The sequence below is a fragment of the Melanotaenia boesemani genome, chromosome 14, assembly GCF_017639745.1.
Source record: "Melanotaenia boesemani isolate fMelBoe1 chromosome 14, fMelBoe1.pri, whole genome shotgun sequence".
Lineage (NCBI taxonomy): Eukaryota > Metazoa > Chordata > Actinopteri > Atheriniformes > Melanotaeniidae > Melanotaenia > Melanotaenia boesemani.
In genome coordinates, this window is record NC_055695.1 from 11,223,504 (window position 1) to 11,249,257 (window position 25,754).

General features: G+C 38.1%; 1 protein-coding gene across 1 annotated transcript in view; it reads right to left on the reverse strand.

The window, feature by feature from the left end:
* The window catches only part of ror1 (receptor tyrosine kinase-like orphan receptor 1), a 119,953-nt gene that overhangs the window by 19,051 nt on the left and 75,148 nt on the right, over positions 1 to 25,754 (reverse strand). Inside the window, exons 2-4 of the mRNA XM_042007125.1 lie at positions 21,664 to 21,726; positions 13,070 to 13,360; positions 12,857 to 12,890 (exon numbers count right to left, since the gene is read on the reverse strand). Of these exons, the coding sequence (XP_041863059.1) occupies positions 12,857 to 12,890; positions 13,070 to 13,360; positions 21,664 to 21,726 (388 nt within the window). The remainder of the gene's footprint in view (positions 1 to 12,856; positions 12,891 to 13,069; positions 13,361 to 21,663; positions 21,727 to 25,754) is intronic.

The window sequence follows — 25,754 nt, forward strand, 5'->3', positions numbered from 1 at the left end:
GGAAAAGTAACATAAACCCAGTGGTGTTTAGACAGACATATACAAACAAATAGAACATAGAGGTCATACAGTAGAATCAGCTTCTAAAGAGCTGAATATAAGGATGAGGGTGGTGAGCTTTGTTTGGACTAACCACATTAATATTGACAGTAATAACTAGAAGTGAAGTATGAGAAGATTTTATCACCTAAATAATAAACTTCACTCAATTTTCCATCCTTACTGCCATAAAAACTTCTTCCCTCAGCTTTGTCTTAATAATATTCCTTAAACTGTCTCCAGGCTGCCTGCAAACATCAGTGCGGAAATAATAACAAGAAAAGCAAGGACAGTAGAAAAGAAAGAACAGGGGACCAGAATCGCCAAGAGCAAAGCTACTTCTGGGATTTACACAGCGTTTATACACCCCCCCAACACATACGCACATTTTCCTGCATGATTTACGACAGCTCATTGCAGAGATCACAGATCTCAATCTGAACACACAAAGGCAGACACTTTAAGAAGACAGGAGGACACATGTTTTGGCTGACTGGCAACTGAACAAGCTTCAGGAGCAAGAACACACAGGTTCAAACATGAGCAAGACTTCCTGAGGAAAGTCAAGTAATCCTTGATGAGAGTGATTAAGAGTTGCTAAAGACATGTACTGTGGGGAGGGAAAATATTACTGAGTACTGAGAAGCCCATAAATAATCCCCCTTTACACACACTGCTGTCTAAGGTGGCTGTACTCAGAAAACAAACAGAAGGGCTTAAGACTATACAGTTTACAGTACATTTATACAACAGAACTGCTAATCAGCTGTTGACAGTAAAAGTTGTAGGACTTTGGTAGAGATCTAATTCTTTAACTTTTTCTATTTGACTGATTAATCTTAGATCAGAGCAGACAGCAGTTAAAATAGCCAGGTTTCTATGAACTGTGATCTTTTGAAAAGCAAAAAAAATAAAAAATAAAAAAATAAAAAATGAATCTAAAACTCTTCTGTTCATCGGTTTAAAGAGAATAATATGCCGTATATGCTGCCAGAGGGTGGCAGTATAAATTCTATTACTCATGATTATAATTCAGCAGAAGAAGAATCAAAACAACAACAACAACCATAGTGGACATCTACGAGGACATCCGTTTTCATTTCTAGAAATATTTGGGGACTGGGAAGTGAGTGATGCAAGTTTATTATACTGGAAACAACTGGTGAGTCACGTCATTGTAATTTTTGCCAGACCAGGCGGGATATACAAAATGATTTCCATGTGTCTTAATGCGCGGCACAACTTCATAATAGACAAAAACCACTTCAAGTGAGCAAATAAACCTATTTTGAACATCAGTGGAAGTTTTTCCATTTTTTTAAGTTGCCTTTTCTGATTCACATCTTCTGAATATGAAACTTAGAGCACTGGAAACCTGGCTAATGATTACTGATGACTTTCTCTTGGCTGGAAAACCTTCTCCTGAGAAAAATAAATTGAGTTAAGGGCATGCTGTCTGTGGTTTCCATGGATTTTGGACAAGTACTTAAAAATCTCTGGATAAAACTCAGGGAGACAAACCAAACTAAAAGATTGTGGGCACAACAACGAGATAAAACACAACACCTCATCAAAAAATCTCATGGAATACATCACAGATTTCAATCAGCCATAACAGTGACAGTAATTCTGTGGACTCAGCAATACTTTTGTGGAAGGTTTGCAGGACCAGCTACATAAAGGAAACACAGCAGATTATTTTTTTAGTGTTCCATTTTAAAGATCAATTGTAAATACAGCAGATACTGACCCAGAAATTTGACAGTTTTTAAAGTATTGCAATATATAAACTGTAATGAAGTGTAACAGTATGTTACTGTAATATTAGGTTACGACATATGACAGTTGTACATACATATATGGAGGATTTTTATCTAACTCTACACTAGCTACCAGCATGTTATTTTATTTATAAAAGGATAATAAAATCTCCTACTATCTCAAACTTAAAAAAAAAAACATACTGCTTTATGATTTACATGCTAGGGATGGACATGTAACTATATCTTACAAGGATTATGAAATGCAATAAGACAAAGTACTGAATTGCTATAACTCAGCAGTAAATCTAAAGCAGCATCTTAAAGAAGGCTCTAGTATTATATTATTATAAACAAATGGGACTAACCAGCATATTTTTTGCTTTGCTCAAGGGGCAGTAAAGCACTCGTAAAAACTTGTTACCAATATTTACAATGCGGTCCACACACTAAGTGTGTTAGCCTTTATGTATGTTCAAAGGAATACATATTTTAATTTCTCCAATGCTTGCTATAATTTTGAAATATCTGTGTCTTGTTAGTGTCTTAAAACATCTCAGAACAAATTCTCTCCTCGCTTCTCTATAAGTTAAATCCACTACTACACGCACACACACACATCTCGCTTCCTATCTGAGCCCACCCACACATTTGCCTTTTGGGACCAATTCAGGTTACGCTGGCAACAGATATTTATGTAAATGAACACTGAGTTGTTCTCTTTAAAAAACATCTGTGGGTGAAAACACATTAAAAAAACATAATTTATCCCAGTTTGTTTCCAAGCCCTGGCAGCTCACATTGTACCCCATCTTAACCATGCAGTTCAACCTCTGGTCATCACATGTGAGCCAATGTAACTGCTGAAATTGTCTTACGGCGATTATAGATAAGCATATTGTATAGGTTGAATATTTACAACACTAAAACAGTTGTTAATTATGATGAATTATTAATCATAAAAGGGAGCTTGCTTCAACTTATCTGTGGATATTTACTCAAATCTGTTAGTCTGTAGTTTGACCAGACCACTGATGTTGAAACTTGACATTCAGATGTAGTCTTAGTTTTTTTTGTTTTTTTTTTAAGAACTACATTAAAAGAAAGAATTTGATCACAAAAATCCCTCTAGTCATATGTATGCAATTTGGCAGGCGCCAGGACTAATAAATACAAAGCTGATTGATAAACTGACCTTCACTGATAGAGGAAAAGGGCATCCTTTATCAACTTTCTGAACATCAAACTCCAATGATCCTGTTAAGCTCTACAAATTACTAAATATCCTCTAGCTTTGGCACGCAGGTTAGCGATCCCAACTGCAAACAAAAGCCTCTATTTATACCTAGAAATACTCAAGGTACACTGTGGCTGACTGTTTCTGTCACACACCACCACTAAGGGGAAAGAAAGAACATTTTCTGTTCATATATGTCTCCATGTCCATGTCTCCTCTTTTCTGTGTGTTCATGAGAGGTTTAGATCAGAGTTCAGGGAAACCCCAAACCCAGTCTAGGCCTTGGAGCCCTCAGGGAGAAATCATGATTCACAAAAACACACACATGCACACACTCTCTTAAACCACAGACGTTACCAGACCTGACCTTGACCAGACCTGCCAACAGGATCACCAACAGACTGACACAAGGGAATCTGGGAAACAGGAAACAGGAAGTCGGCCATGTCCAAGCTGAGTGTGAAAGCTCTGTTCATAATGAGTTGTGTAAGAAACACGCTGTGTGTGGTAAAGCATAAAGACAGACTTAGCAGTTACTAACGACTAATAATGTAAATTGCTTTAATGGTATAAGCAGTCTACACATCATGACAGTCCAAGAGTGTGGGTGTGTTGGACTATGTATGTAAAGACCTCCCCACCCCCAGACCCCCACCGATCTTAGCAGCATTTAGCAGCAAGGCAAGCAGTCTTGTGGGAGGGAGCTGCAGAGCAATCTCTGGTTTCAAACAGCACCGATGCCCTGGGACCAGGCCATGTCAAAGGGCCTGTCCCTTATGAGCCATATTAAGACCCTGATCCCCAATCAATCAGCACCACCCTAAAAAGAATCCACAACAAGATGGCAATTAAGCTCCACCGAGGACTTAACTAAACATGTGTGAGAGAAAGCTTTTGTAAGAGTAACTGTGTGTGCAGTTCTTTGTAAAACAGCCTGTGGGTAGACACTACAGGCTACTCCGGACGTGCAAAGTGAAGGACGGAGGGAATAGAAGTGGCAATAGAGTGTCTTTGCCTTTCAGAACTGCATGAAATACACACACTGTATAACCCAAAACGCTGCATAAAGTGAATGCAAACATGAGCAAAATATTATATTACAGTTTTTAGCCATAAAGCTTCATTATGTCATTCTGCATGTTTTGCAGTCAAGTATTTAGTAATTTGGGGATCTTGCAATGGCTACTCCTCTTACCCTGAGTTAAACTATGGGCTGAGAGTCAGTTGTTGGCAAGTTCAAACAGTAACAGTTTTAGAGTGAAGGACATGCTCTCAACTGGAACCCAAAAGTTAAATAACTTTGGAGAAGCCCAGTTTTCTTTAGTTTTATGTGTTGAAGCAGTGCTGAAATAGACCATCATGTTGCAGCAAATTGCATTGAGAAACTCAGTGAGCCTGTCATTTCCCTTCGGTCTGAATGGGTGCTATGCTTGTGGTGTGGAGCAAATCATCATCGGTCCTGGCCAACATCGAAGAGCCACAGTAGTGTTGACACTGGCGCTGAGGTAAGCAGGAGTGAAACCAAAATCCAGAGTTTCTCAATAAAGCACACACAAGTTCTAGGTCTGAGTTAAGAGCCTATTGTGACAAAACAGCACACACTCTATGCTGTGGGCTGAGGGGTTGTCGAGTGGGTGAAGAGGCTGTTTTTTAAAAGGTGGACTTGAATTTCAAATGGGTCTCTTTCTGGCTAAAGTGTCCCTAAAGGGCACTTTTGTGCCCCATCTTAAATTCTGCATACATGGGAAGGCTACACAAAATACTGCAGGGGAGCTGTAGCAACATAAGAAAAAAAATGTGAAAAAACAGAGCAGCTTAATATTTTGAAGCTACTCAGTGACTGATGTGACTCACCCAAGTAAACTTGTTGGTTTGCCTTCAGGTCTAGTTGTTTAAAGAAATGTTATAGCGAGGAGTGAAGCTTGATTATGGCGTAATTTTGAACACTTCGCTGATATTTGCCAAATAAATTCTTTAACAGAGTCTCTTCAAAATGCACAGTTTCACAACACACCTAGAAGGCTGATTTATTATGAAATTACGAGTCTTAATAAATCACACAGTTCTCACACAGACCCTGTAGGTAGAACCCTGTCACGACGGCTGCAGTATGGAGAAGAATAAAGGGGTTGTGAGAATAAATCAATCTATAAATATTATGATTGCCTTACACGTATATTTTGAATATCTTTAAGCAAGCCTGAGCAAGAGTTAAGATCAACTATGTGTGATATTTTCAAGTCATTACACCTTTGGGGAAACTACTTCCTAAAGCTAATTTGTCAGCCAACGCCCACACCACAGAGGTGAGACACACATGCTACAGTCTTGTCTATAAAAATTCAAACTGTTCCTTTATTTTATACTTTTTGCTTCTTACACTGTGTATCTGGATTGTCGACACATCTGCTCCGAGGTAAATGTAATCCAGTGTGTTGGCAGCTGGCTAATTACAGAGCCATCTGCAGTCAGCTGGTTGTTTTCTTGCCACACATATCTGCAAGGTCCATATTCACCATTCACACAACTGAGGAAGACGTTGTACTCAATGTGTGTTTATATTATACCGAAGTTAAACACACCTGATTGAAATAATCGCTCCAAGTCTTCAAGTTACACCCAAACATGATCTCAACTGGCAAATTAATTGCAAACTTACAAAAGTAAATACAAGGTTTTGCTGCATTACATAGATGTTAATATACGTTAACATAAAGTTTGGACACACCACCTCATCAAAAATTAATGGGTTGATGTATCTATGAATGAGAAGAACTTCTAAAAATGCTGTAAATCTTCTATTGCTTAAAAAAAAATATATATATTAACAAGTGATAAGAAGATCAAGGATGAGCAGGGAGTGTAGACAGAGACAAATCCAGTTAAAACAGAGCAGAGCAAGTCTGTCCTTTGTTAAGCTCAATGAGTCTTTACTCCTCAGTACAGGGTTGACTGAAGGAGAAGAAGAGGCACAGTTGAGGGGGGGAAAAAACAAACAAAAAAAAGAAAAAAAAAACCCCAGCTATTTTTGCAATTGCTTTTTTTTTTGCCAGTGCTGAGAGAAAAGTGGTGGGGAAAGTTTGGAGAAATTTAAACAGCCTCGACAGCCAGCGTGTAGCGGTATTAATCTTTTCAAACAAGGAGAGAGCCCCTCTGTTATAAACACAGACAGAGACTCCAGGATCAGCGGCTGTGTTGCATAAAATCTGTTTATGGCTGCTGTCAGATTAGGAGCTTCTATATTCAGTAAGTCATCATTTTTTTGTAATAAAAAGCGATGACATTAAACCATTTGGGACAAACAGAAACAAAACTGTTAAGAAAACTCCATCACCACCTTTAAACTGGATATTTCTCATTATTTATTTAATGGTAGAAGTGAGATGGACATATAGTATATATAGATAAACTGAAAACTGATATCCAGTGTAAATATTATGTACATGTTCGCATTCATCTGGATTTATTTTTAACTGGCCATGCAAGGCCACTATTTGCTCTCTAACAGCTGAGGGAAATACGTGACTGTTCAGCTGCTAATTCTTCACATTATTCACCAGCTAGTTACTAACTTTTGGATTTTTACTGATGTCTAGAAAAAAAAAACAAAAAACCAAACAAACAAACAAAAAAAAAAAATCTAATTGTGGACCAAAGCTTAGAAAAGAGGAAAAAATGCCCAGATGAATGCTAATTTTCTATGTGTGTGGAAACTATAACCATCATGCTTGATGCAAAACTCAGGGGAGCTTTTTTTTGTAGCTTGCTGGCCACACATCATACTTTAACAACTCCCACAACACATACAATGTCGGCTATAGTGTTTTTATAAAGTTATTTAAACTAAAATACTTTAAAATTTAGGTTCAGTCTACAATGTTTCTGATGCAGCCAACTAACCAAGGGAATCAGCTGAATGAAGTCTGTAAATAAACATGAGAAAAAAGCGTTTAAATATGGGCTGTTTTAGGCTGTTCTGTCACACTGTGGCAGTTATTAGCTGCCTCTGATCTGACCTTATAGGTAAACCTCCCAGCAGCTTACACAGCTAATCACATCTGAGCGCCACCGACCCTGCAGGACCCGGGAATCAAAGAAAAACATGTTGCCCTCGAGTGTTAATGGTACCATCCTCCTCCTACTTTGCTAACACTGTTTTTCTTTCACTCCCTGCACCCTCCCACCATCTCAATCACAACCCTTTTTCTGAAAATGAAGCAAGTATTGCAGCACAAGAGACAGAGAGGAAAATAGCTAAAAAGAAATGAGGAAAGTTAGGGGGGGGTTTAATATTGGCAGGAGAGACTGTTTCCACTTTACCCTGAATTTAGTTTGGTTAAAAGAAAACAATCTCCCAGGAGGCAAGGAAAAGGAGGTAAGGAGATGTGGGAGAAGCACTGATAAAATAATGTTCTTATTAGTTTGTGATAAATGCTGATATCAGAGCTGTATTACTCATACTTTAACATAAACTTTCAATTATATGGTGAGAGAGAGTGTGTGTGTGTGTGGGGGGGGGGGGTATAATTTTTTCATTTACTATTCTATTAAAAAACAAAAATTAAAATATAATTAATCAGCTTGTTTTCCATTATATTACAGGCTGTTTTAATAGTTGTCTGTTGAGAATGAATCTAGGATTGTTGCAACCATTGCAAAACTGTTCTGGCTGGTTAGCTTCAGCTGTCCTTGTAGTTGTTACTGCAGAATGTAAAAGTAGTAGTATTCATTTTTTGTACAGGACAAGGCTAATTGAAAAAGGAAAAACAATGGGGAATATCTATACATATCTATGAATCTTTTACTGATTTCAGAGGTAACACAGACTCTGTCTAAGAATAATGGAATGAGAAGATTACAATAACAACAGAGGCAAGGAAATACGAGGCATAGAAACATCCCCTTAGGGGTTATGTGCAGGATTCTTCCAGCCTGTGCTGGTTACCTGGCAAACACAGTATAACAACAAAATACAAGGTGCTAATTAGTTAAATCTGGAAACAAGACTTTTCTTTTTCCCTTCTTTATCTTCTTCTTTTTTTTCTTTCAAGACTGCATCCTTCATCTAAGTGTCAAAATTTAAACTGAGCACCAGAAACTTTTCTGTAACTGTTCTTCAATGTTTTCACCACATCCACGTCCTTACCCAGTCTTCATCGCTATGGTTACTTACCACCCCAGCTCTGGCAAACATTGCTGGGTGAAGCAAAATGAATTGCTACTGGTGTGACAGCTGGGGATATCATCACAAACAGATTAAAAACTTGGGTTCAGTAAGAAGGACCCAGAATCACTAGTTGCTGATTCAGTTAAAGAGCATTGTGTGTCAGGTTTTCCATGTCTGCAGCCTCTATGCTCAGCTTCATATCACCAAACTTCTTAGTAATTTTCTGTCTTCACAGAACTCCAGTTTGTTTGGATTGTCTTTGCTTGAGCATCTGACATCTTCTTTCCTGACCTCCATGAATAACAGATTTGTCTGTTTATCTGTGCTTAACCTTTAGTTAGCTGTGATTCCCATTTTTGGAACTAACCTTAGGCTTGTTTGTGACAAACAAATATACTTCCTAAAATGTCAAACCCTTCCCGTCAATTAAGACTTGACTTCAGTGGAATGTTTTGGGTTTAAAATCTTAAAGCATTGCCCTTTTGAAATCCAAGAACAATAAAAAATAGAGAGACACCAGAAATAGGCATTGCTACATACCTCCCATATCTAATTATATGGTCTGTACGTTGATAGAACCTGGACCCAGTCTGGTGTGATTTCCAACTATTCCTTTAATAAAGACTGAATTTATGGAGTTACTGGATGGTTTTGGCTCAAAAGGCTTTGAGAAGGTTAAACCCTAGAACATATAAAACAGCAGAAATAAACAGGCATGCAGTCACACACCTTCCTTATCTGGCGACTAGGCCTCCATATGGATAAAATCCAGTCCCAACTGTATATAAGTTTTCACAATCACAACCAACAACCAACCACAGGCTTTTTCTACTTGCAATATCCAGATAAAGGTAAACTTAAGTTGGCCTTTCCTTCATGGATTTGAAGATCATAAAAACATGCACTACTGAACAACTCATGTTAATTTAGCGCCAAAATCTATAGCTGATGCAAAAGGTTTATTATTCTCTGATCACAAGCTGTGTGGATCATCAGCTGAACCCTCCAGGCTGTCCGTCAGCTTTCAGGGAGGCTGCGGCAGCTCTTAAAAACCTAACCCTTGGGATATATGTGAACACACACCGTAATGTTCAGCACACCACAGAGTGTATACTTGAACCCAGCGTGGAAACGATGAAAATCCGAGCACAGACTGAAGCAAAGGCAACACAGAAGACCTTAACTTCATCCTGTGTGCAGGTTCTACAAGGTGGGTGGCGAGAAATTTCCCCCAAAAGGTATTTGTGGATAATTTTTTCAAGAAAATGGAAGTCACTTTGTTTGCAAGGTTGGGGAATGTGAATAAAAATTAAAAAAAAAAGGATTGCAAAGAAAATGAGGATACTTGAATTATTAACTAAGAAGCGTCTGCACCAGATGTCTTTTCAAAAAACTTGGGAGTCAAGGAAGAGAAGCTAGGATGCTTGAACAGCTGCAGTATGAGGTAAGCAGGCAGAGGTCATTACTTGTCATCATTAGGTGACCTTGTCTTTTTGACGGCTGCCACCTTAACTTTACAGTTAATAACTCAGGCATGATGCTAACGATGACCAGCAGTGACAATCAGCCCAACGCCGCCACAGTTCTGCCTTCGACAAAGGAGGCCCCAGTCTATTTATATGAAGTCTTTAATGACTGTAATGGTTTCAGAGCTCACTGTTTTTAAAAACCTGACAAGGAACAAAGAACAAGGAGATGTTAATTTATTCAAATTCCTCACATGACACATCCAAGGAGCGCATCAGTGAGTTTAATTCTTAAAAATCTAAAGTCTAAAAGATTCTGTTGGATTAAATGAGCATGAAAACAAAATCGCATAGATTTAATGTTATTTATGAGAATGCCATAAACATAACTCTGGAATTAAAACAAATAATTTTAACATCTATGCCATCCATCCATCCATCCATCCACCCACCCACCCATCCATCCATCCATCCATCCATTCATCTATCCCTGTTTATCCGGGGTCGGGCCCCTGGGTCCACTTCTTTCAGGTTACACAGGGGGTTCTTAAGGGGGGATTATGCTGGAGGGACTATGCTGAGACACCTAGTCCCTCCAGCATATCTTACCCTGGGCCTCCTCCCGATGTGTGGCCTGAGCCACTTTATGTGGTTCCGTTCAATCCCAAAGAGCAGGAGCTCTGCTTACTTCAAAATGTCCATATGAGTGTTCTAAGGAGTTTCAAAATTAATGCATGATTAAACTTTTTTTTTTTAATTCCAGTTAGAAGACTTGAAAATCCTTTGATAAAAAGTAATATATTGCTAAATTTCCTCCGATCATAAATCATATTGGTCTGACAACAATAATCAACATGTAACATAAAACTAAAACCACATCCTCCTTTCTTACTTCCAAATCCAACTTTCCATTTGTGTTTATCTTAAGTATTTACACAACTATTGTGACAGAAAATTCTCTTGGCTTTTTTTTGGATTGATATTTCTCCTGTGACTTCCTTGTGAGATGACTGTCTCATCCACAACAAGCAGTAATGTAGTTGAACAGGAAAAAAAAAACAAAAAAAAAAAACATGTAAACAAAGGAAAACAAAGGAATGGCAGGAACAGATGTTTGAGTAGAAACCTCCTCCATTGTCCAAGTCTACACATTTAGTTGTCCAGAGTGAGTGGTTTTTGTAACTGTGTGTTATCTGCTCAGTGCCAGCAGTTTTGATTCACAGAGAGCAGCATGGAACATGGCGGCAAGCCTTGCCATATTCTCACTGGGTTAGAAATCATCTCCTGAATCCTTTAATCCTCTGAGAATCAAACAGAGTGAGTTCATAGAGTTTTATCCAATACCACAGTGGAGAAAAACAAAGCGAAGAAAGCTTGCCAAACTCAGATTAAATTTTAATATGGACAGCACTGTTTTTATGGCCACAAAATATGAAAATATTATGGTGGAATATAACTGTATTAATTTCTTAAAAACTTTGCGCATAACTTGGTTTTATTTGCGACCCTAAAAGATTTGCTTCATTCAGTGTTCAGAGAATGTTAAGACATCAGTGTGTGGTTGGCTTTTGTTATATTTCCAGACAGCTGGCAACTAATTGGTTGACTTTTAAAGGTTATATAACAGAAACCACAGAGACACATGTGGGTAATTTTGTCTTTTTATTGCTCATTTCAGAGAGCAATATTTTAAAGAGACATGATGGAAGCAGACATTCTTAATTATAATAACTTCATTACAGCCTTGATGGCAGATAAATGTTTCATTGTTGCTCTGAAATTAAACTAATGGAACACATTGGTTAAAATTTTGAGTCATATGCTAGTGTCTTGTAAGTGATTGCAATTTTTTATAATACAATAAATATAAGTGTACAAGATGCTAAAGAGATGCCATGTTTGTGTGTGAGAGTCTTCGTCATGACTAGTGTGCAGATCAGTTTATAACTGTTCACATACTTTTCAAACTGTAGCTGAGTGTAAAAAGCCCGCAATCAAATCCGCACCATGTGAGCTTCAATATCTGAGTAGAAAACTTCTTCCTGCTTTTATTTGTACTTGGCTAGACAATTGGAACATGCTGCTCACAGGAATATCCAAAAATCATCCCTGGAATGTGGAGTTTTAATCAGGATCAAGAAACAAAACCATAAAAGTGCCGTGCTGACAACATCCCACTGACTTTCAGTCAGTCTTAGCCTTGGTATTAGAATTTTAATGCTTGGTTTTAGGGTCACACACAGTGTGACAAGTAAATTTCTTTTAGACACAGCTGTGAGCTTTAATCCAATTGGACTACTTGGGTCATCTGAAAAAGCCACCTGGCACTACCACAGTTCTGCATGAACAGCAGCCTGTAGCTTTTATTTTCCAAACCACTGGATCAACCCACATAATCATAATACAGTTCGAAAGTGGTAACAACAGGAAAAATAATCTTTTAGCCGCACCCTAGCAGACTGACTTGCGCATATCAAGAATGATTTTATTTCTATCTTTTAATGATTGTCTTCAATTGTGTTTATTGGAGTTAACATTGTTAAAAATAAGTGAAAAAAGATAACAAGCCACATTAATTATTAATATGTTACAATTATGTTTACTTATGGCTTCAGTTTTACCTTTGCACTACTGACTGCATCAGTTTATACGCATGCAGCTGTAGAAATCTGTCAGGCTTTGTGTAACAAATTATGCTTCCATTTAGGAGTGAAATACGTTTAGTTTGCTTTCTAAAGAAAAAAAAAGGCAGAAAGCAACATTTAGGATGTACAGAACCTCACTGAATAATCATTTAAACCCAAAGAGACCTGAACCAGTAAAATAGAAAGTTATAGACCGCCATTGTTAGAAAATGAATGACGTCTCTACAAATAGTTTTCTCGTTTCAAGACAGTTTTATAAGGCAGTATGTCAGCATGATATGTTTCAGTTATGGACATTGAGAAGATGCTTAGCTAAATCTTACCAGTCTTCATCATGTTCCTATTTTATTTTAATGTCAAAAACATAAGAAAAAATTGTAAAATGGTATATAAAAAAAATCTTTTGAATAAAATTCTGTTGATATTTGAAGTCTGAGATTTTCTCACTAATCTCTCCTCTCAAAGTTTCCTGTATTCTTATGTATAAGTACAGTATGAACAGACTGACAAAGAGAAAAATGGATAGAGGAAAAGCAACTTACGTGGGCTTTCCTGGCTGAGGTGTAGGGACTGGATCTGGAAAAGAAGACAAGGGGATATTTTACTACAGGATAAACAATATTGCTCCCAGATCTTTCTCTGCGCAAGCTGCCAGATACAAGAGGAATCAGTAGGGATGAGTGCTGCTGTGAGGAGCCAAAATCTCAAAGTATTTATAACAGCAAGGTGATAGATTAGACCCAAACTGTTCTTACCAAATTTGACATAGAGCACTCCTGTTGTAGACACAGATCCCTCAGAATTCGTGGCCACACACTGGAAGTAACCTGTGTCAGTTGTGTCCAGGTTGCGGATACGAAGACGTGATCCATATGGCATTGTACGATAGGAGACCCGCCTTGGCTCCTGCACCACAGGGGCGTCGTTCTTCAGCCAGCGGACAGTAGGCAACGGATTGCCAGATACGCGGCAGTGAAGTTCGGCTGTGTGGCCCAGAGAAGTGGTAATGTTGTTCACGGGAGCATCAAGACGAATAAAAAAGGGCCCTGGAAGACATGGAAATCATGTGTAAGATGAAAGGAGGAAACACAAATGTGAGCAGTAATGGGAAAGTTAGGATAAATTTAAAAAACAGACCAAGTGAGACGAACATTGAGTGATACAAAAGACAGGAAAAGTGTTGTGTTACACAAGGATAAAGAAATAAATCAAACAACACTTATTGTTCTACATCAGGGCCAGGTTTTATCCTACAGAGTGAAAAAATGTGGTAAAACAACATCATGTTTTCAGATGCACATAGTCAGAGCCTGGTTTTACAAGGCATTCTGTGGTTGCCACAGCTGTGACACCTAATTCAACTTTTCCCCGTGGCTGCATGAAGCTGAACGTTTTTTTTTAAACTTGTGTATGAGAAATGCACCTACATTGTTGGTGAAGATATTGACGAGGCCAGAAACACACATAAAGTATATTATCTTGAAGTTGGTCTGAAACTGACTAACTTCACTAATTGCATTAGAGACCTTTAAATGGTCAGGAGAGATGGAAAAAGGCAAGTAAAACCTGCACCACTGCATGCCCCTGCTAGGGTTTTAAGTCTAAACACAAATTATGAACTTATGCTGGAGAGGCAAACCTTGCAGAACCCACTGTAAAAACCTCAGAATGACGTTGTTGGATTGCACAGTGTAGGAAAACACAAAGACAAACGATTGTGCTAAGTTAACTCCAGTATCTTTTCTGAAGGTGGTTAGAAAAAAAAGCATCCTGGTGGGCCACCTAAGAGTTTAATGTGCAGGAAAACATTGGTGTTAATGTTGTGAAAAAAAAACTTCTGGAAAGTTCCCTCAACCCCAAAACCCATCTTAGGTATGCAGAAATGCCTTTGGTTACACAAACCAGCCAAAACAAACAAGGGAGAAAAGCACATGGAAGGGAATCTCAAAAAGTCGTCAGTGGATGTGTGATCAGAAAAAAAAAGAAGTGCACACTGACTTCTGTTAGAAATGACACACATTTACATTTTTATTACTATATATCACATCCAACTTACACACCGTGCAGAGTTAGAAAGATGTTGAAAGATTTATAACTACTGAAACATTTAAAGGCAGCTAATTTTGCTTCTTAAAATGAGTTTTCCAGTTTGGGCTGCTTTCCTCATCATTGCTTTCACTTCAGCTTGAGTAATAAACCCATTTATCCTAAACATTTATCATAATCTGTTTAACTTTTCACACCCCACCAACAATTGAACAGAAATGTATACTGGGTTCACCATCCTGTGATAAAGTATAGCAGAAAATGATCTAATTTGAACCTTAAAATGTGCCTCTCATTCTTTCTCTCTCTCTCGCTCTCTCTCTCTCTCTGTATATATATATATATATATATATATATATATATATATATTATGGTGAGAAAGGGGCCAAGAGGCAAAACTCTTTACCAGATGATCTACATTCCTACTCTCACCTATGGTCACAAGCTATGCGCAGTGACCGAAAGAATATGATCGAGTAGAGCCACAGCTTCTTTGCACTGAGAGGAGCTAGATTAGGTGGCTTGGGCTTTTGGTCCAGATGCCTCCGGGATGCCTCCCTGGTGAGGCATTCCAGGCACGTTCTGTCAGGAGGAGATCCCAAGGAAGAATCAGGACATGCTGAGGGACCAGCACTTTGCTTTGTCACTTTGCTGGCCTGGGACACCTTGGGATCTTCTCAGATGAGCTGGAAGAAGTAACTGGGGAGAACAAAGTCTAGTTTATGTTGTAACAGTTAGTGTTGGGTTTGTTACTTTAAAAAAAAGTCATTAATTATAGAAGGTACTTCTCGGCTGCGCACACTAAATTACCCAATTTTGCCATGACCATCACTGAGGTTATGTGGCTCCTCCTGAGCCCCCGGTCAGATGAATACAGCGTCAGTGTGCAGAATTATTGTGTAATGATATCTGCACCTTCAGCTTTAACTATTAACTGGATTTGGGGACAACTTCTGGCTTGAATACAATGCTGCTTTATTCTTGACTTGTACCAGGTCACAACAGAACACAACATCTCTTCTACTCAAACACTGAATGTATTCTCCAGTTTCCACCATATCACTCCGCCTCCTCTCCACTACAGCAGTAGCAGAATATAGTCCCAACAGATGTGAAAGTTATGTTCTCCCATAACAAAAATTAATCTTATCTTACAATAGTAACGTGCTGACAGTAACGTTTTATCCTCAGCAACAGTAACAGCGCTGAGCGGATGGTAAAATTAGTGAAATTACACGTTACTAAAAAAAAGTAATGCTGTTTATTTTAACACTGTTACTCCCATCACTGGTTACAATATAAAGGTACTCCCACCATATCTCTTTCTCTCTCTCCTCACCTTTCCTGCATTTTTATCTGTCATCCTCTCTCTACATTCAGACCAACAAATCCACTTAGTTAATATTTAAGCCATTTTCTATTTCTTTTTATTACAACTTCAACAAAACTGACTAGTTGATAACATCGGTCTCTTTTTTATCATTACACTACCCATCTGCATTACACCAAATGTGTGGTCTAAACTTCTAGACTTAAAATTTTAATCTTACTAAGGTGCAAGTTTGGAAAGCGGTTCTGCACATCATGTAGAAACCATGGATCTGCAGAAAACTGAACCTTCTTTTCAAATGTTTTCTGACACAGCTCACTTGAAGAGGCAGTAGCCTGGAGAGACATCTAAGGAAAAATAATTGAATGCAGCAGTTGTTCTGCAGTTTTGTTTTTTTTTCCACAAAAAATAAAGCAAATGCAAATAAAATGGACTATGAAAAATGCTGCTGTCTGATATTAAATGTGGATTTATACTCGAGCGGCGTCTGCGTCACCGTTGTAGGCTCGGTGTAGCTCCGCGGAGGTGCAACGCGCACCTATTCCAGACCTGATGTGCACCCCTGCTATGCAGATAGTTATGCGGAAGTACTCCCTTATGATTGGTCAGTTTAGGATTACGAGTTTCTGGATTTCTGGATCTTCTCTCTGAATTTGTGTAGTAACCACCATTTTTAAAAACAACACCTAATGGATCAAGTTGATGAGAGGCTGATCGAATTATTTCTTTGTTTTCTTCCCCAAGCTAATAAAGACACTGAACCATACTGGATGCCATTGTTGTTTTAAAATTGAAAATACGTACCGGAACTGTACGATGGAAGTGAACCATCAAAAGAACTACGACCTGGTGAGTTTGCCGTCCTGAGTAGCCCTGCACCAGTTAATGTTATTGGAGTTAAGGAACTGTAAGGTTGCTGAGAGTAAAACTACGTGCATACTCTAGGTCTTAACACTCAAATAAAGATTTTTTGTTAATGACAGGCAGATATTGTGAAACATAACATTATTTTCTCTTATAAGAACAATGTTGTGACCAGAAAATTAAAATGATTTGTTCAGTAACACAAATCATATACATGGTGTCCTGCAACCTTAAGACTAGCGATAGTAAAACCATGTAAAATATTTGACAAACTAGAAAACTAACAGCCTTTACAAAAGTTTGAAACTATTTCTTTACCAGCTTTTGATAACATATAACGAGATTTGTGTTTTATATTCAAGTGTGGATTGTCATTTATTAAAAGAAGATTCTGCCAGATGAACCATAGTTTACATTAACGGACTGATGTCTAACTAATATAAAAATCAGACTGACTCTGAGATTGCCAGATAAGATGTCCTTATCAGTAACTGTGGGCCACTATTTAATGTCGTCACTCCAGCACTCCATGCTGTGCTCCATGTTGGCAAAGGGAAGCAGATACGAGGTAATTAGGACTCTCCACCTCAGTAATCGCGGTGCTGAAAGACGATGCGATACAAATAAAAACAGCTGCTGAATTTGAAGAGATAGGTGGTCCTGGTTACATTCCTTTCCCATTAAAACCATTTCTCATACACCCATTATGTAACAATACTGTATGACACTTTCCTTGGCTGTGTTGTGTGGAGTAAAATGATTACATTAGCAAATTCATGTCTCCTAAAGGTTAAAACATGCCATAATCTTAAGCATGATGTGGTGTAATATTTCTGGTCAGTGATGAAAAGCACAGCTAGTTCAGGATGGGTAATAATAACTTTAAGAGCCAAAGTTATCCATAGTTTAATTCCGAGCCAAATGTTAAGGGATTGGGACAATATGCCCAATATCTACCTAGAGATATACTTAAAAGACTCTTGGAATTCTGTAATGGTGGTCTTGGGAGATTATTTAGTCATTTTGGATGTATTTTATGTTATTGTTTTTTATCTTTAAAAAAAAAAATCAACAGAAACTTTACTGACAAACCATAGGCTTAGTTAAACTTGCAGTTACATGAGAACTATTTAAGGAAAACGTTACATGAAATATGCATATTATACATATTTTACAGCAGTACAGCTGAAAATCTAAATTGCGCTTGGACGAATTCAGTAAAACAAATCTTAAATTCAGTTTTACTAATCATAAATTTCTTACTTTGACATTTTCTCTAATTTACACCTATCACACACAAAGGGTGAGAATAACACACACACACACACACACACACACACACACACACACACACACACACACACACACATACACACACACACACGCACAGAAACATACATATCTACGGTATCATACTAAATATGCATTGCTGACACCAATCACAGAGAGGTGCACAGAAAGGTCAGTCCTGCTGGGTGACGCATATATCTTAATGAGCACACATGGTGGTTTGTCTGTGCTCACTTCTTTGTAAGGGTGTGTATTTTCTCTCTGACCTGAGTGCCAAACTATCAACAAAAAGTCATGGAGGTCTGTAGAGATTCTGTGCTTGTATTGTACACACTGTTGAGCATATAATGGACAAAATCTAGCCTATGGTACTTGCTGATGCTTTACCCAAATTTAGAGTATGAGTGTTGCACCTAAAAACAAACAAAAAAAAAAACTAACTCTTAAATAACACACATGTTTTGCCAGATTCTGGAAGGTCAAACACAGTTATTTAATCACATTTTCATTAGTTGAGTTGATGAAAAAGAAAATGGCTTAATGTGTCTGCACACTTCATTAGCTGTTATAATAACTGACAACAAATCAGTGGGAAACTGAGTGGGCAAAGGGAGAGGACAACAGAGGAGAGGTGAAGAGGAAAAAGATGCCCTGCCAATGCCTGTCTAACAAAGCCACTCTGTAAATAATTGTCTTGTGGTGAGTGTTGAGGTATTTGGCACAAGGAGCATGTTGAAACTCAAACCTTCACTGTGGACTGTCCCTTTAATGTGGCAAGCGACTAAATGGTGCCCTGTCATCAGCCAGGATTTTCTCGCAGTAGTTTTGTACAATCAAACGCTCTCATGCAGGCACACACCCACACAACCGCAACACGCCAAACTATATGTGCTCAGAGCTAGATATGTTACACAATACGCTTTCATCCCACCAGCAAATTTATACTATATAAGTACATGTGTCTGTGCATGACTCCACACATATGTTGAAGCTTTGCTAGGTGTCTCTTAGCAAGACTAATAAAGCCGAGGGTCTGGGCAGATAAAGAAACATCTCAATAGATATTCTGAGGAGTCTGGGCTTATTAAAGTTGGAACTTTCTCCAACAGAGAAAAAAGGAAGGAAAGAACATTCATGAAATGAAGCAAACACAGAGGAAAAATTAAAGACGGCCACAAGGAAAATGAGCTCTGTAAACAATCATCACCTCTGATTTTTAGCCCAATAATGAGACTCTTTCAGCAAGACAACTTCCTGCTACTGATGCATGCTGATAGAGCCACTCTACCTGAATGCTGTGTTTGGTCAATCAAAAACATTCCCCATCTGCAGACAAAACAAGTGGTGCAATCACCATCCACGCATCAGATAAGAAACAGATGTTATACAACAGCTGAGCTCAAAATGACAACCAAACTCATGCAGGTACACTGTGTTCATAGGTTTTCATATTTTTATGTTGTTAAAAAAATTAAGTTGCTGCTGTAATTTGTTTGAATCTATCCATCGTTGTGTTTATGATTTAGAAAACATCGCTGAATGGTCGGCATATTCATTATCTTCCTTAAACTGCCCAGTCATGTTTAGAAACTACTGTTTGCCTTTGCGACTATGTGCCTGTTTTTAGTGTACACACAAGCTGGTGTGGGAAGGATGTTGTGGGAGTGTTGGTTTTGCAAGACATGAATTAACTGAAGAAGACAAATGTGAGAGCAAAAATAAAGGTTCAGGGAAGTTTCATTTTGTGGATCTTCCAAGTGTGGGTCATTGTGGGAGTTTGAGGCAGATGTGAGGTCTTGAAGAGGGAAACTAAAAAGTGTAGAAGAGATGTGACTGATTACTGTGGCAATTATTTTTTTTTTAAAGTATCAGAAAACTTTGTGGATCTGCCTCATTCATGAAGGGCTGACAGGAAAACAGCAGTTTTATGCTTCCTTTGACGGGCACTCCTGAACTAAACCTGGACAGCTCCAGGAGACATGGCAGCTCTCATCACAACATCATCTCATAAAATGAAAAGAATTGAGCAAAATGCAGACATAAGATGACCCAGTCTTTATGACATACATAATGCATCCCATACAGTCATGCATTCCACCAGATTTGTACCAGATAAAAGGGATGTTGATGAGAGTCTGTCAAATAAGGCAGTTTAAGGGACAAAATCTTTTGAAAATCCAGTGCAGAAAAGTGACGTAACTGCAAGATGAAATACAGGGGATTCTCAAAGTCTGAGTAAAGCTAATTAAAAAATTTTGGATGAAAAACATTATATACGTTATAAAATAACATATTTAAGAAAATGGAAACTATTTTGTACTACACAGTGGAACTAGACTTCTAAAGAGTATACAGTACATCTTCTCCAGATGTTCGAATTTTCAGAACTTGCTTTAATTGCTGAGGAATAGTTGAATGAAGAGCAACTAGATTAGGCTACACACTCGCTTAGAGACAGAAATTGAAACTGAATCTGGATTAAACTGGCTTTAACGATTTGGGTTGGAAGATGTGAATGTTTATACTGTCTGGTCTCACACACTGTGTAATCATTTTGTAAGTACATGTCAGAGATTAGACATTCTTACTGGAAGACCGCATTGCAGAAGCAACTGCTATCAGTGGAAACTGATTCTGTGCAGAGCAATGTGGAAAGAGTTTCGATTCACTACCAACCACTGCTTTGTTTCTTAGCAGGTAATTCTGCAAACTTCTACCAGAGAAATCCAGATTTCCTCCTTCACTAGCTTAAGCCCCTTTCTGACCGAGCTGGTTCCAGTGCTGGTAGAAAGCTCTATTTGGATCTGGGATCTGTTAACCAGCGCTCTCAGCCTCAAACTCCCAGTGCAGAGTAGAATGATGCTCTGAGATGGCACTGCTAACTTTCTCATGGCGCGCAAACCTGTTTTTATATACTTAAATGTTTTAAGCAATCATGTTTAGTTGGCTGGTTAAGAACATATCTTTCTCTGATGTGGCAAATTCAGAAGTCAAATTTATTTGAGATTTAAACACATTTTAACAATTTTGAATGTTATTTCAGTATCAGAGTCAATAATGTATTTTTTTTTATCTATATCAATACATCAGCACGGTTTAAAGCTGGTAATAATTTTCATCTTACTTAAACTAATTGCAGAAACAAATGTGATGGTTCACATGGGAAAAGTTAGATGAAAATGAAACTGTAAATGTGCAAAATTCTGCTGTCACAGTTCCCAATTCAATTCTTTTCTGTTATCAGCCCCTGCAACACATGAGAAAAATAGCTCTGGTTTTTTACTTCTCCAATAATGAAGCAAAGTTGAGAAAATGAGGCTCACGGAACTTGACAAAACAAAACTTTGATTTTACATATATGTATATATCTATATATATATATATATATATATATACAGAGAGAGAGAGAGAGAGAGAATGAGAGAGAGAGAGAGAGAGAGAGAATGAGAGGCACATTTCAAGGTTCCACTAGTAATTTCTGCATAAGGAGGTTGTAAAAGTAGGTCAGTGGAAATTAGAGAAATATAATACACCTGTGGCTTTATGCCCACATGTTGAGTAGATCAATGTGCAATTCGTTCCATCAATTCTCCTCTATAGCGGCCCACACTGGGACAATGGTTGGGTTCTTGAGAATGTGTAATCTTTAACACATCATTTAATGAAATTTTAGCAACACATATGGGGTTACAGTTTAACACTGCACGTGTTAATTTGCACAGTTAAGATATCATTACGTTGTTGCCTGTAACAGATGTGTTGACGCTTATAAAAGTTTTGTTAGAAAGGCTCATGCAGGATGTGGTGTCATGCATTTACCTTCACTTGTGTTGTTCCGTGAAGTGGCAGCTAGCACATTGGGGTCCTGGGGAAGCTCTGACCCTGTGAACAAAGGAAATGGAACATATTTTTTGTTTAGCATGGTTATAATTGCAAGACACATAAAAGTGATGTTAAACATTTTAACAATGGCACCTGTAATAGGGCTTTGTTTCTGTTTATTTTTAAAATAAAAATCAATATTTCAGGCATTTCTCTGCAACAAGTCCTGCACACAGACACACATGTAGAAACAGCAGCGGTGATGACATTGTGGTGCAGATCAAAGGTTTGAATGTACAACAGGGAGCCTATCAACAAGCCATGTAGACCTAATGCTCTGTTATTACCAGCTGATGACAGAGACAGCCTCTGCTTTTCATTACAGGAGAGAGGAGACAGAAAATGGGCTTCAGTCTGCAGCGCTGCAGGTCATAGGTGATTCCCCACAAATTAAAAAGCCAAACATGTGGGTCTGACAAGTACCCTGAAACTGTTTCATCATTGCTGATTCTTTAAGGCACAAAGCCAATTGACACACACTCAGCTCACATGCATTGGAGGCAGCATTGGAGGCAGCATGTTTTGTTGCATGCTGGGAGTATTTAACATGATGAGCAAATAGCTACCAGCCAACAGAAGGCAAGCACCCAACAGTCCCAAACACAAAAATACAAGCATAGTCACTGAGTAGCTATTTACAGGAAATTATATGTAGACCTTAGACCTTGTTTTTATGTATTTATGCTTGTTTCACACATTAAAATAAAAATATTCTTAGATGTAATAAATGTTAATGGTTTAACAACAAGAAAATTTTGTTGTAACATCTGTGGCAAGCAAAACGACAGTACCGTATGTTGAAAGAAAGTGTACAGGCAAACAGGACAGGAGTCTGACACAGGGTCTCACTAATTGGGTGATAATGTGTTGTTTCACACGTGCTGTGTCAGGATGGCAACAATAACACGGTGGCGCTTGTGAAATGAGCTGTGTTAATGAGAAGTGCTTTAGGTCTCAGCACCTGTTTCTGGGGACGTCTGGAAGCTCAGCATTAGGAAGTTGCTTCATGAGTTACAGCCAAGCCTATCACAGCAAAACTCAAACAACACATGCACAATGAAATCAGGAGTGAGTTCATACAATTTTTATTTCTAATGTTGCCAGTTTTCACTGTATGGGGTGACTCGCTGGTGTATCCCAAGGGGTCCCAATAACATGACAGTGTATTACACCAAGTCTGGGCCCCAAAGTGGGTCTAAATTTACTTAGAATGTTACAAACCTAAGGCTCTGTGGTTAACAAAGGACAGAAGAGAGGAGACGATGCAGCTCAGTAGTTTCACTAATGCAAAGCTGGCCAAGCGTAGCCAGGTGAGAGTTCAATAGTTGGAGCATGACATGGGAAAAGAGAAGGAATAGGGGGGTGTGGCACTAATCTACATTAAAAAATGTTTCTTAAGTTTAAAATTTCTAATTCTGTTCAGGAACAAATAGCAAGACTAACCGATTAACAACCATCCAACCATCCACCTTACTCCCTTTTTTCCCCACTGTCTCCTACATTTAGGTCACATTTGCAGGTCACATTTAGGACAATCATCTGAAATATCTGCAATGAATTCCAAGGTAATTTAGAGATTAGTTTTCTAATGTTTCTCAGGAATAGAGACAATTTATGGCATTTGTTTTTCTTTGTATATCTGGTACAAGGGCATGCTTAAATACAGATGCATTTGATTAATTTACATTATGTTCCAAAAAAGTTACACTGCCTAAAACAACAGGTCTACACTTTATGCTTCTACTTCTTTCACTTGATATAAAGCACATGAAGAAGTTAAAGCAAAGCACCTAAAATGCTAACACCTCAATATTTCTAAATTTACCAAAACGTGCTTTCCCCTCCAGCCAAGAAACAAACCACTTTCTAGTGTCTGCCATTTCATACAATGTATATTTTATCAGCCAAAATAATTTTCCAGAATTATTTGATTTAATCTCAGCCCATTAGAGAACTATGCAGAAAGGAAGTGAGGTTTTTATTAAAGTGTCAAGTATCTTGGCTTTAATGCTAATTTCCCTTTCAATACTTTCAAAGACTAGCAATAAAACCTTGATAAAAGGGTTGTGAACATATTTCTGTTAAGTGCTGCTCAATTTTCCTTTATTTCCTTTATGGATTCTACAGTGCATTTCAAACAACTGAAATATGAACCTTTGTCAGATTGTAACCACTCCCACATGCAAAAAAAATTAAGTAAATTGATAAAATAGAGTTGCCTTAAGAAGTCTGGACATCAAATCTCTACATATAGTTGAATGAAAGCAGCATCTGTTCCCAATCCAGCTGTATTTGGCTTCTGATGATAAAAATCAAGCGGAGATATGAGCTTAACCACCATAAAGCTCTGAGAATTTGGTGTGACTTTACTGTGACAGCAGCACATGGGAATTAGAGCAGAGGTTCAAACTTGAAGGCTTGAGAGTGAGGAAAAGGAAATGAATAAAGAAAAGCTTAGGGAAAAGAAAGACAAGGGGAACCTTAGAGGGTAAAACTGAACCAAATCAGAAATGTTCAATTTGAGCAGTTATGCATACTGAAGCAACTAATATGGTGTTACATGGTCTGGGGGCTGTGTGTGGAGCCAGGATGGTTGGTGTGGTGAGTGAAACTGGTGTATGAGCTCTCCCGCTCTGTTATTAGGGCCTCTCCCAAGCTCTTCTTCCAAGTCAATTAGCTGGAAAACTGACCTAACTCTGGGGTTATCTGGAAAAATGGCAAACCCAACATTTTCATAGTGCAATATTTCTGCCTTAAAAAGATGAAAGGCACATATGCAAAGACATTCAAAGATGATAATTATTTCTGTCTCTAATTTGTCTTGATCAGCTTTGTTTCCATCCAAGAAATCCGCATCTCACTGAAATTCTTTTACTTATAGACTGAGATGCCTCTACGAGACAAATGGTCCCAATTCCCCTTCGAATCACAGACACTCCTAACTCTAGTCTGGCATACTTTACTAAAAAAAACAGTTAAAGTCTCGGTGTCAAAGGTGCAACACTGTGCAGATAAAGACAATGCAAAGGGTGAATCAAGCAGCCAACGTCTCCGTTTGTGTTGATAAATAACAGTTAAATATTGTAAAGTGTACAAGCTGTTGTAATGAATTATTAGCACAATTTGCCTGAAGACTGGAAAATCAGTGGAAAGTTACGGTCACGGGGAAAGGAAGCGGATCTGAGAGAAAGATTTTTCATGCCAAAAGGAAGGGAAGAGCAGTGCAGAGAAAAGGCCGAGGAGAGAAGTAAAGGGCTTAACTAAGTTAAGGAGAAATACAAAGGAAAGCAGAACAGCTAAGGATAAATACATGAAGGATGGCTTGGAAAATATGAAAGTGAAGAGAAGAACCTTATGAAAAAATCTCTTAGTAAACACTTGCAAAAACTGCTGTTAAAGAAGTGGGGTTTGTCCCACTGAGCAGAGTGCAGGTTAATACCTTCAGGACAGGGTATAAACAATTTCTATGTCAGAGGTATGAAGCCAAAATCGTCATACATGGACATCTTAGATGCTAGGTTTAGTTTTGCAGATTTAGTCATGGTTGTGGTTTGACCCTCCTGTTTTACCAGCAATTTCTACAGTAGCATGTAGTATGTCACCATGTGAGTAGTTAGCATCCATAATATTTTAAACAAGTCACAATTTTAAGCAAATATTCCTAAAAAAAGAGAGTAAAAAGTCCTAACAACAGCAGTTAAATGGAAAAATATCTTAAGTTTTCCATTACATTCTATTCAGGCATCAAAGCTTCAGTCAGAAATCTCAGTGTGCACTCAGAACTTAGACTGATGAGAATGTATGGAGCAATGAAGCTGAAACCTAATTTTCAAACACTCAAAATAGGTCTAGAAACATATGCAGTGTAAAGTAGATAAAACCTAGACCAGGACATCAGATAATAAAACTGATGGATATGGAATTTTTTTAGACACTAAAAATCCAAATTATCGAAATAAGACTGATCCAGTGTACAGGTTTATTGCACATAACGGCACAGCAAGTTGTTGTAAATTGTCTGAAAAAGT